We start from the raw sequence: 13,387 nt of genomic DNA on the forward strand, positions 1-13,387 counted from the left end.
CTTCTCGTCAACAATAATTGTTGCTGAAATTTTTTTTTGTTGGAATCCATTAAATTACAGCCATACACTTTATAAATTAAGAGGCCTTGAGGGGCTTTCTTCAGCTCTTCTCAGTACCTTACAAATTATAGGTTTTTAGTGTCCAAATCAACACTTCTATTTTGCACTTGTTAGGGGCCTCTGGTAAATATCTACTAAGGTGTTTAAAATAGCACAGATTTTTTTTTTTTTCACAATGTACATATTGCTCATTATTTTAACAAATACAAGGATTTAATTTCTTGAAGTAAATCAATGCAAATGGAATAACACCTAAGAAAATATAGAATGGGTGAATGGTTGTAATTAAAGCAAGGTTTTGATTTATTTTGTCTCTCTATAACTGCCATATTGACCTATACTCACAGTGTGGTATTTTCATACATGGCGCTTACTCTACACAATACACATGCATTTTTCTTAATCCCAGCTTGTGACGTCTACTTACAAATCCAAAATAACAACCAGAAGAAGAGGATAAAAAAAAAATCTTGATATTTTCTAGTTTTCGCCGCCTTCTAGTCAATTCTCCTTCTATCATGATAAACACAGAGCTGAATTCTACACAATATTTTTTTTTTAATTCTAGCTTGTGGTCTACTTGCAGAATAAAATGGATGAAAAAACTCACAGTTCGTGATATTTTTCTAGCTGCTTTCTATTTTCTTCTTTCTACATCTATCATGATAGGCAGATTAGGAGACACTTAGAGTAGGACTCTCTACACAATATTTTGATAATCCCAGCTTGTGACGTCTACTTATAAATCGATAACAACAACCAGAAAAAAGAAGGAAAAAACCCCAGTTCTTGATATTCTTTAGCTTCTTCTCTGTTTCTACATCTATCATGACAGCCAAATTACAACATATGAGTAGAATTCTACATGTTTTGTAAAATTCCATCTTGTGATGTCTACTTACCGGAAAAAAAAGATGAAAAAAATACTAAATACTTTCCAGTGTCCCTTTCTTTCTGTTTCTACATGTATCATGACAGCCAAATTACATCACAGAATAGAATTCTACACAATATTTCCTTAATCCAATCTTATGATGCCTACTTACAGAAAAAAAGATGAAAAAAAAAAGGTTCTTGATAGTTTCTTGCTTTCTTCTTCTGTTTCCTAATTCTGTCAATGATAGGCAGATCAGAAGAAACATAGAGTAGCATTCTACACAATATCACTAAGCTGATTACCTTGGAATTGTGAAAAGAAATAAATCGAAGTGAAAATTGAGTAGAGAAGTAGGCAATCATTCTTCAAGAAAAGCTAACGACAACACGTATAGAGAAGATTTTTAGAGTCTTTTTTTTTTTTGAATGGCTAATACAGCTTTCTACTGCATCTCCAATCGCGTGACCTTTGTGGCTTGTTTGATGATTGAATAACTGTCAACTGTTAGGAGTGACATTTTCTACTAATGAGGCCAACACTGAGATGTATACACTTTTGACAGTAGCAAGTCCACTGTGTTATTAGTCTGACAAATTCTTTCATTTTTGCATACTGGGTGAGGGAACAATAAACACATATATTTAGTCTTTCACTTTTTAATACAATATTTGAAGGCCAAGTGATTCATTCCTAGTACCGTTCCTAGATTTTTAAAATCTGTTTGACAAGAGTGATTGAAGAGCTCTGGAGACCACCTGGCTAACAGTGCACACTGGGGATACTGAGAATAGAATTTACCTCAATCAAAATGTCGATAATTTTTAGTTTTTTTTGACGGCTTAAACATGTGTATTTGTAAAAAGAATGAGTCCATGACAAAGGGAATTTCAAGTTCATATTATGGTATTCTTGGCAATGAAATTACACTCAGGTGCGTTTGATATTTATTGGCATACCAGGGTTGCCTACCTGTACCTCCCAATGAGTCAATATTACTGTTAATAATGAACACAAACCAACTGGTTAATGTTAATAGAATAATAATTTCTGCTCACGCTTTTTCATTCATCTTAAATATGTGAATTATTGACATACCCTACAAATATCTAGTTAACAATAAATGTGGAGTGAAAAGCTTGATTGACAAGTTGTCACCATATCAAACACTGATAAAAATTTACACTACTACTATACCTCTATCTAAATATATCCTTCTTTTTAAAATATTTAAAAATATATAATATGTGCAAAATTGAAGTGAGGTCATGTGACTTCCATATATGGCATGTATAAATACATATACTTGCTCTGTGTTACAATGTGGGTGAGACGTAAGATTTGCATAACAGAAGGCCACAATACACCATTTCATTTGGTGATTATAATATAATTGGTTGTGTATATACCTTGGTTATATATATACTAGTATATATATATTATATACATATCTATGTACACTTTAGTCTTATATGTTAGGATAAATAATCATTCAATGCTGATGTCAATATTTCTCATTTATGTTTTTTTTTTACTTAATTTAATCCAAACAAAAACATCAATGTAAGATATCATGTATGGCTTTCCTTGGCACAAAATGTTAAAGGCTCATGTCAATTTAGGATTAAAATTTGAAAGAGAAAAATCGTTAAATTTGGTCCAGAACAAAAGAATTTTTGCCATGATAACAGTAAAACCTTATGGCTTCACTGATTAGATTACTGTACTAATGTGAGAGCCTGGAATTGAAATCCTGGTGTGTAATGCAAGACAAGCCTCTGCTCAGTGTTCTTGCAAATATTTCAGAACCATTGCAAAAAGAATATGTGGAAATGTGTCATGACACAATTTACAAAGGTCTCTAACACAGCGAAGTGTACCTTCAGAAAGGAATCCACAGACAACTGTATGTACAACGTATACAGGTCTCAGGTACATTGTACCTACTTACTACCTTCAACACAAACAGTTGTAAAGACTACAACTGAATTTAAAAAATTAATGAATTTCATGCCATTGGGTGTTTTTTTTTCTGGTCACTATCGTAATGGATTGGAGGGCATGCATGTCGATATAAAGCTTTTTCTGGTCTAAATTTCATTTCCAACTGCTGTGCTAAGAACACTTTGCAAATAACAAACAAATGAAATTTTACAAAGTAAAATACAAAAAAATGTACACAATGTCGAACTGTATCGGTAAACTTCATATTGTACGGTATCACTTGGACATATCTGGAGAATGTGTTCAGAAATGAGACAACAGAAGGGTGGATGAATCATACAACGTACTGTACTTGTTACAGTATATGGGATGCATACGTTAGTGTTATCTGTATTGTCATCTTTCATGTACATGGCTTTCTTGGAGACAAAATGGCTCATCTCTTGTACTTTTTATTCAGAAAGGCCATTAAAAGCATGATTTTCAGAATGATTTTACAGGAATTTTGTCAAGGGCGGCATGAAGGTAAAAAACTAACAACCTCCCTAGATAATTCTAACAATCTTCTCAACTAAAATCATGATAAAGAAATGTGCTTGGAAATTGCCTTATCCATCCCCTCCCTGATGACATTGTAAAACGTTTTTTTCTTTCAAAGAAGATGGCAGATCCAAGACTACTACTGATTTTTTTTTTTTTACACAACTTCATCTAAAATTGACCTGACCAAGAAGTCCTAAATCATATTACTGGTACAAACAAGATGACGTGAATTGTCTGCTGCACAACTTATATATATACTGTATATTCGTACTACTGACACATTTAAACATCAGTGTTGGGTCCTGTGTTGACTCACTGTCAGACAATCTGCAATGTTCAGTGAGTCAACACGATACCCCGCCTCATGTTTTTACTAATAGTAATACTATGATTTTGGACCCCCTGGTAACAAAAAAATGGAGGGGAATCTGGTACAATTTTAAAAAACTGTCATAGTTTTCAATACATTACCGTTACACATGTACCTTTTTGTTGGGAAATCATGACTTGGGAACCTAGGTAGAATTTACTTACTTTACCACCCTCAACAAAAACACTGTCTCCTTCTAATGACTGTTACAACAACATGTCATGGTTTTCAAACACAAATTTCAAAAGTACTTCTCAACTGGAGTTCATGTTGAAACCAAGGTCATATCCAAACAATGAAATGACCTCAAACAACAACTGCACAGTAACAAAAAAGATACCGCAAATGCTGAGTACACAGCAGAAAGGTAAGACATTACGTTCTCTGAGTGAGTTTATTCTGGCAGAAAGCAGCCATGAATGCCCAATTATTACGAGTCAAAAAGGCCAGAATAAAAAAATTCAGATCTATTGATAGAATGTAATCTACTGTTATGAACATATACCAAGGCCAGAAGGAATGGTTTAATGGCTGTTTGTGTACAGGGAGTGACCTCAACTTTCTCTCTCACTGATGAAGGCCAATACATTCACAAGACATTCAATCATCTTAGTATTCTTCAAATATCAAGTCAAATTTTACATCAGCTGTACATTGCTCCAGCTAAGATCACTGATTGATCCTTTAACCCTGCAGTCACTTTAAAGACAGACAAGATTGTATGAGTAGTAAGAATTGGTTGAAAAGAATACAATAAAGTATTGAAATGAACTGACCTGTAACACTGACTTTCATCTCACCATTGATTGGTACTGTGGTATCCAGGTTTGGACTGAGCAGGATAGCACCAGTGGTTTTATTGACCTCAATTAAGTTGCCCTCATTTCCTTGGGGTATTCTGTACTCCAGTTGGTCCATTATGTCTGGATCATAGGCAGGTACAAATCCGATTTCTTCCTGTGGAAAGTGGTCTTCAAAATTGTTGAAGATGATGGCAAAGTCGTTGATGACCGGTCGGTTATCGTTTTGGTCAATAACATGGATAATCACGGTAGCATCACTGAACAACGGAGAGGACGTTGCTCTTATTCTGAGTTCATATTCATTCCTTTCTTCGTAGTTCATTTCTGCCATCGTTGTCAGTTGACCGGTTTGGTAATCGAGGGCGAAGTATTCCTGGTCGCCACCGACGATTGAGTACGCAACGACAGCATTCGTTCCTTCATCAGGATCGTTGGCTGATATAGTGTCAACCAAAGCTCCAATAGGACTGTTCTCATTGATGGACACCTCAATGTTGCCATAAATGGCAAAGTTTGGAGGATTGTCATTAACGTCTTTGACAGTGACCTGTATATTTACAGATGTACGACGATTTGGCGAGCCCTTGTCAGTTGCAAAGGCAACTAAGTTGTACACTGCCATTTCTTCACGATCCAGTCGTCGGTCTGTACGGATTACTCCAGAAGATGAATCAATAACAAACGCTCCATTGCCGTCATTTCCACCACGGAATGTATATTTGAGTTGTTTGTTTTCACCTACAATATAGAAATACAAAAACATATAATTATTTGTTTAAAATCAATCTAAATATAAACATTAACACACATTATGGCTTTGTTTGAATTATGTGATAATGTCTCATCTCACACTCTAGGCAATTTAATATACTAATGATAACATCCAAAAAATTGCTTTCCCAGTCTCAAATATGGCATCAAATATGCACAAATAATGCATTAACGTGACTTCTAATCGTGTTTTCTCCTGACCAGTTGGACACTTATACCTGAACATGCCTCATGTTAATTCTAACTTCTATTAAAGGGCCTTGTTCTTTCTCTTTTTCTAACTAAATTGGCCGAAATTGAAAATGTTTCAGACAGCAAATCAGTACATTGTATGTAGCAGTAGTATGTAGTGCTATGAATACAACGCCAGTGCAGTATGTATCGAGGAAAAAATAGTTCTTTTGTTGACACTTTACTTTATTTTAGTGCCATGGCGAAAATTCTTCCCTTTCTCAATTTGATAGCATTTTGTAAAGAAATATTTGTTTTTTGGGGTAAAAAACAGATACATTAATAAAATCATAGTTGTACGATAAGAACTAAAATGGCTAAACCCCTCTCCCTGTAAAAGAATTTAGTTTTTTTTCATCCTACATTGAACTATTGAACTCGTCTCCTTTCCTCTCCTACAAACAACAATTGATCTTAACAGTTTCAGTTATCTCTGATCTGCTGAAATGGAATCTTGATATACAAAGCGCTTTGCTAACTTCTCACTACTTATCTCCATAATTCAGTAAAGAAGTGGGGAAAATAATTCACTTAACTGCTGATTTCCTCAAAAATTAAGTATAATTTTGCTATAATGAGATCAGTATAGTCCACAAAACAATACAGGAATAAAGTACATCCTGTGAATTACGATTTAATAGCCTACGATTACACAGTGTATCATAATATGAGACGACATCTCTGGGAAATACTTTGGGAGTGTGTTGATGGTATGTAGTTACAGACTTTACACTTAGGCCTTCGCTTGTTATTCAAGATTTATTAGCACAAGTACTACTGGATGCACATGCCTAGCATAGACAGCTACACAGTTCTCAATGGATACAGGACTTCTAGAGTTACTGAACAGTCTACACATTAATTAGAATGGTATCACTATTTCACAGCTAGGTCACATTTAGCTAGCTGCTGCAATGTGTGTGTACTGGTCAGTGTAACAGAATTCCTTGCTTTTGTAACATTTCAACTCATCGCTATAAATCAGGATTGTGACAATTAACTCATCTGTTATAGCCTCATTTCCGCTACAACTTTTGACATCAACACCAGATACTTTCTATGGTTTGTACACCTCAGTATTGGCTCGGATGTAATGGGGGGGGGGGGGGTCTTTTTATTATCATATTTACTCATTACACTGCAGGAGAATTACTTGTAAAATAATTGTGTCTCAAGATCGCTCTTTCAGCTGGAAAAGAGGTGGCATTTGTGGTCATACATCCCCTTCAACAATCCTAGGGGAGCAGGAAACCATTTCATTTACAAAATCTCTGGCATGTACTTTGTTACCTACACTAACAGAGAAAGAATCTTTGTTTGATTGGCTCATTCCCAAAGTTGTAGGGCTGCAAACTGACACTCGGCGCAGTTCAGTAAATTACTTTAGGAGAATCACATTTTGTTTTTACAGTACATTCATTCAGCTAGAGGCTAAACACTTTGTTTGCACACTGTTTTCATTTAGCTGATGGGAGGATGAGACATCTTTTGTTTTCATAGGATTCTGTTATTAAGTGAAGTGCTAATCACCTTTCATTGCCACAGTTCATGTACAATTTATGGACAGACACCATTTCTAGAACTGTTTAGTACTGGAAGGTATAGGGGTAACGGTTGGGACATTACATTCTGTTTGTACAGCTCACTCAATCAGCTGGACAGGGAAAGGGAAACAGAGGGGTACCTTTGTCATATTACGCTTGGGTGCTTCTTAATGATAACACAATGCAGTTACTCCGACAGACAGCCTTGTAGACCTTGCCGACTGTTTTCATTTGTTACTTCAGACAAAAGCAGGACAGTATGTTGACAATACAAAGTGCATTTAAGCTAGTTACACTAATAGTAATACACCCACAAGAAGACTTACCCTAATCACTTTGCCTGTAGCCATCATTCATTACCAATGCAAAATCTCCCAGTAATAAACAATCTATTTCTTTTTTGGGTTTTTTACTATGCGTTGTATAACTATACATCAGAGTGGACAAAACTGTGTTGAAATGAATGTCAACATGTATGACTCTTTGCTGTCCGACATCGCTGTCAAAATTTGTTGACATATACGAGTTGGGTGAGTTGTTCTGTCAATGGCATGAATCCCACCTGTCCCAAGTGAGGAAAGGTACAATAGTGGAGTATGTGAGGCCGAAGACAACTCAAGCCTACTTGGAGACGTCATGCACTCTCCATCATATGTCTAGAATCTGTTGGATTGTCTAAAATGGTCACCTAAACCTTAAATTCAATTCACAGAAGTTATACTGCCTAACCTGTTCGGTTTACTAAATTTTATGCAGAATAATTCATGCAAAATATCCAATCACATCTGCATACAGTGACACACACGTGATAAAACCCATTCATTCCAAAACTGCATTACAATGACTAGATTTTACAATAATTATGTACATTGTATACAACATTATCAAGACAGCCTGAGGTCTGCTTATTTAAGACCAAAGGAACAGCGATATATGTGTGGGTAGCTAAATTATGTATACCTCACAGTATACAAGAGAAGGGGGTTCAACCTGTAGATCGTTACCTCAGAATGATCTCATTGTAAAATCAAGAACACCTCCGTCCCTGAACAAAGAGAGCATGTCATGTACTAAGTATCTGTCACAGTGATGTACATCTCTATGTACAAAGAGAACACATCAAATATCTGTCCTAGTGGTGTACATCCCTATGGACACACGAGAGTAGTTGGATTTGTGTACACTAACTGTTTTCAACTATCAATTCATTGATTTGTACTGTGTTTAGTGGTAGAAACATGTCTCTCATTTGAATTACTGATAAATGATATACCTGTACATGTACCACGGTCCATGTACTTATTTCATAAATACACTTACATACATGTACATACATACATACGCACACCCAACAATTTTAAATGTTGAAGTAGCTCAAGTGAACAAGTTTTTTTTCCAGCTGTCTACATAATATATGGGTATAAGAGATATTACATTTCCATTACTGGTGTTGGGACAACTTGAGCACCCCCCCCCCTCCCCACCAGTAGATAACTACTCATTACTCAGACATCTGTTACCTGCTACTTTCTAATGTGCGTCTGTCTGTCTGTACAGTATAACGAACAAATTTATGGGAGTAATCAAAATAGAGTTAGGACTTCAACATTATTATAATTTATAGTTCTATACATGCAGAGAGAAAATTGCAATATTTCAAAGTGTGGAACATGTGAATATTATAGACTATTAATTTATGATTTATAATTATTGTACCCACCTTCATCAGCATCATCAGCTGTGATACGGAGAACACTGGTACCTGGACTTTCATCCTCCCATACTTCACCATGGTAAGTTGATTCAGTGAAGACAGGATAATTATCATTAACGTCGTTGACTGTGATTTCCACATCAGTTGTATCTAGTTTGGGTTTCAAACCATTATCCTGTGCTGTTACATGGATTGTATAGCTGAGTTTGGATTCTCTGTCTAATTCCATGCGTGTCATTATGGCACCTGTGTCCGAATTGATCTCAAATTCCGGAATGTTATCCATGGTGTACACGATCCGTGCATTTTCTCCGGCATCACCGTCAGTGGCGTGGACTACAACCACTGTAGTGCCTACTGTGCTGTCTTCATCTATACTAGCAGAATAGGGGGACTGTTCAAAGACTGGTCTGTAAGTGTTGGCATCAGACACATTGATGTACAACAGACAGGTATCAGACAATGAATTATCTGAAGCAGTGACAGACAAAACAAATCGCTGTTCCTGTTTATAATCTAGGTGTGATGCTACCGAGATCAAACCAAGACCCATCTGACTTATGATACTGAAGCGATTACGTGTATTACCAGCGGTGATTTGATATGAAATGCTGCTTTCTTCATCCGCATCGGTTGCAGTAACAGTTATGACACTTGTACCAGGTCTTGCGTCTTCGTCAACCACTGTGTGATACTCGCTATGTTCAAAAACTGGTGGATTGTCATTGATGTCCAACACCGTTATACCGACTTGTGTTGTAGCAGTTTTCGGTGGCTCACCCTGATCACTAGCTACAACAGTGAAGTCGTATCGAGATACAGTCTCACGGTCAAGTTCACGACTTGTTGTTATCAAGCCAGTGTTTTCATTTACAGCGAATGGATTTTGTCTTGGTGCATTAATGATACTGTATGTTAACCGTGCAAATGCTTCAGAATCGGCATCAAATGCTTGCAAGTTGATGACAGATGACTCCACTCTCAGATCTTCTCTCACCGAGGTTTGGTACAAGGTACTCGGAAATCGTGGCTCATTGTCGTTGACATCTTGTATATTCACCACCACATGAGTTGAGTTGGAACGTGATGGTCTGCCACTGTCTTGAGCACGAATAACCAGTCGGTAATTATTAATGTTTTCAAAGTCAAGTCTGGATGTAACTGTTATCTGACCATTAAAACTATCAATGCCAAAATGGCCCAAAGAGTTGCCTCCAATCATACTGTACCTTATATCAGCATTAGTACCAGTGTCCCTGTCTGTGGCCAATATACTCTCAATCATAGTATTTGGATTGATATCCTCTGGAATAAAGACTTCATATGATCGCTGACTGAACTGAGGATAATTATCATTCTCATCTAAAACATTTATAATCACCTGAATGCTTGCTGATTTAGGACCAGGTTCTGTACCAAGATCCACTGCTTGAATATCCAACACATACTGATCTATTGTTTCTCGATCCAGTCTATTTCGCGTTGTTATTATACCTGCCCTTTCGTCTATCCTAAAGACGTTATTTGGTCCATCTGAATTCGTTATGCTATACCGAATATCTGCATTACTGCCTATGTCGTGATCAGTAGCCCTCACTTCCACGATTGTCGTGCCTGGGTTGACATTTTCATCAACTGGAGTCTGGTATTCAGACATTTCAAAGACAGGACTCCAGTCGTTCCTATCCTGTACATTGACTCGTAAAACAGTGATAGCTGTGCGAGATGGGATTCCTCCATCAGTGGCAGTGACACGAAAATAATGGCTCGCCATAGTCTCTCGATCAAGGACAGTTGTCGTTGTTACAAGACCAGATTGAGGGTCAATATGAAACATACTTTGACTACGACCATCACGATCTGCATGCATTACATATGTTATAGTTCCAGCTGCCCCAGAATCCAGATCAGTGGCAGTCAAAGTAGCGACAACGTAGCCTCTATCCTCGTTTTCCGGCACAGTTTCAATATACTCGGGAAATACAAATTGTGGTGCACGGTTTAATGTCCTAGCAGCGCGACGGATTCTTCGGTGTGCTGTGTTTTGAGATTCGTGCAACGAATATGCTGTATTCGGTGTCGATTCAATAAGATCCGTTTTTCTCCGAAGAACAACTTCAACTGGAATCTTGGATGCGTATTGGAGCTGTCCTTGTTTATTTTTGAAACAAGACTCGTCCACAAAGACAACGATCTGTAGGTCGACTTCGTGACCGGGTGCATTGGCCAGACAAATTGTATGTAGGGATGAAATTTCACCTGTGACCGCATCCACATAAAATTCTTTTTCAGTATATGAATCGGCGATCGCGTATATAGGATCGCAACTGGTCAATGTTTTTGGTAAGAAGTCGAGAAGCGTTAGTATAGGTTGTCCTTGGTAGAAACAAGCACCGAAGGGAAAATCGTTTAGAACGACCAACTGTAGTTCTGTGCCCTGTAAATTGCCTGATAGTGGAAGAATTTCAAACGCCTTTCGACTGTTATATTTGGCATATTCTGCATGGCAATGTAACCCATGAAATGTTACAGTCAACGGCATCAATGTATAATTGAAAGCTTTGTGAAATTTGTCACCACCACGAGTCCTAGCGGTAGCTTCTAAATAAACGTGAAATGGGTTTTTAGAGAGTCGAGTACAGTTCATTGCTTCACGCATAGTGACCACTCCATGTTCATTCACTTTGAGCAGGTGTCGCCCCTGGTTTGAACTCAAGGGTTTGTGAAAACCATAGCTCCAATCACCATCTATACTAACATTTAATATAACAGCTCCCGTTGGAACAGTGTCTCTGAGGTGGACATTATAAGCAGACGCCAGGTCTTCATAGCACAGGACAAAACAACAGCACAACAGCCAATATGCTAATGAAAATTCCATTCTGAGGTCGTCGCTGTCATAAAAACATATACTTTCACGGCAAACACCTCCAAATTTCCAACAAGACGTAAAATACAAGAGTTCTATAATCCATTTTACTCTACCGATACTGCCAAGCCATGGTTCCAAGAGTGTACGACCAATCTACTCCCAAAAACGTAGGTGAACTCGCTGAAGGTGATTTCTGGCTTTGTAGATTTCAAAATGGCTGCGCGGCTTGCCTGTGATGTTTAGATTGACAGCTAATTTAAATCACATTTGGCTGTTCCGTTTCCCTCCCCCCGACACTGGCTCGACAGTCAACTCTCCGAACTAAAACGTGTAGATTTCAGTATGCATCTTCTAAAAATCTCTTTATGAGTGTGAATTACAGGAGAAAATACATTTCAAACAGGTTTGTATCCGACCAGCTCAGCATTTCTTTAGTTTGTAAAACCGTTCACGTGACCAATCAAACAGCAGCAAAAGTTCAGAACAAGGGAAGCCCGCCCACATTAGTGACGTCAGGAATGTGTTCAGAACTTCAGTCAACTGTTCGGGCCATGGAGATCTTGCCCTCAAGTCGTTGGCTTATGCCAGGGTTATGGTAGTTTTCATAATAAGGCCCATTTACAGGGCGAAGAAACTGGTCCACGGACACAAACATAACCTAAGCTAAGTGCATTTAGCGATAAGTATTCGTCATATAAAAGAAAACCAACAATATGACGGAGAAAGACAACACCGTTACCTTTTTTCGAGTCGATATTGCTCACTTCCTGTCTGCGTACTATGTCGTTGAATGTACAAAGATAACCACTCTGTGTGACGACCACCGTGCTACATATATTACTTTGACACTAGTACTTCACAAAGAGATCGCTAGAGTAAAGTTTTTTACAAGGTCGTGACTCAGCTCGTCAGGAAATGTACCTTGCCGACGTACATAATAAATCAGAAAAGAACAAAAGAATTGTTGACTGAGAGAAAAAAAAGAGCTATCTAGAGTCTAGAAAGACTTGGCCGATCGACAGACTCATTTTTTGTAACTTTATTGGATTAAAAAGATTTTTAGCAAGTTCATCATTCGAAAGTTTTGTTTATTATTATTATATGTTATTGCAAGTGAACGTTACAGATACATTGAATACATGAGTATTGATATCAAAGAACAACCGGTATATTCAAAACTCTGGCCTCTCAGGTGTCTAAGTGGCTAAAACTAAACAAGAAACAGAAGTTTTAGTGACAGTCCAGTAATTCCAGCATTGGGGTACACGATTCAGATTTTTTTTTTACCGAGGGAGTCGATCTGGGGGTATACAGCAGTCAGCTAGTATAATCTTGTATTCCGTCATACTCCGTGTGATATAGGTCGAACTGACTGAAAGAATCGTCGATGTTTCCGCTGCCAACCCAGAAAACAACGTCTTTAGTAAAGTACCGCAGGGACGTCCATGTAAAGTGTATCACGATGCAGTTAAACATGTAAAGTAATGAAACTATTAATAACCAAATAATTATCAAAAGAGCCAACTTTTCGCAACCAATCACGCCTTCTGTGCAAATTTTGTAATTGTTTTGTCAACTAAAATAAAGAAAGTAAACTTTGGCCTGTTGACGACGGCGCCCTCTACACGTTATAGAGAAGTTCAATTTACGAAACAATGCCA

General features: G+C 37.5%; 1 protein-coding gene across 9 annotated transcripts in view; it reads right to left on the minus strand.

Annotated features, from left to right (window-relative positions):
• The window catches only part of LOC144439294 (cadherin EGF LAG seven-pass G-type receptor 2-like), an 87,114-nt gene extending 75,180 nt beyond the window's left edge, over nt 1-11,934 (minus strand). For all 9 annotated transcript variants that reach the window (XM_078128636.1, XM_078128613.1, XM_078128598.1 and 6 more), the window contains exons 1-2: nt 8,861-11,934; nt 4,568-5,332 (exon numbers count right to left, since the gene is read on the minus strand). In XM_078128636.1, coding sequence (XP_077984762.1) covers nt 4,568-5,332; nt 8,861-11,735 — 3,640 coding nt within the window. In that variant the 5' untranslated portion in view covers nt 11,736-11,934. The remainder of the gene's footprint in view (nt 1-4,567; nt 5,333-8,860) is intronic.
• Nucleotides 11,935-13,387: the final 1,453 nt, after the last annotated feature.

This window comes from Glandiceps talaboti, chromosome 1 (assembly GCF_964340395.1).
Source record: "Glandiceps talaboti chromosome 1, keGlaTala1.1, whole genome shotgun sequence".
Classification (NCBI taxonomy): Eukaryota; Metazoa; Hemichordata; class Enteropneusta; family Spengelidae; genus Glandiceps; species Glandiceps talaboti.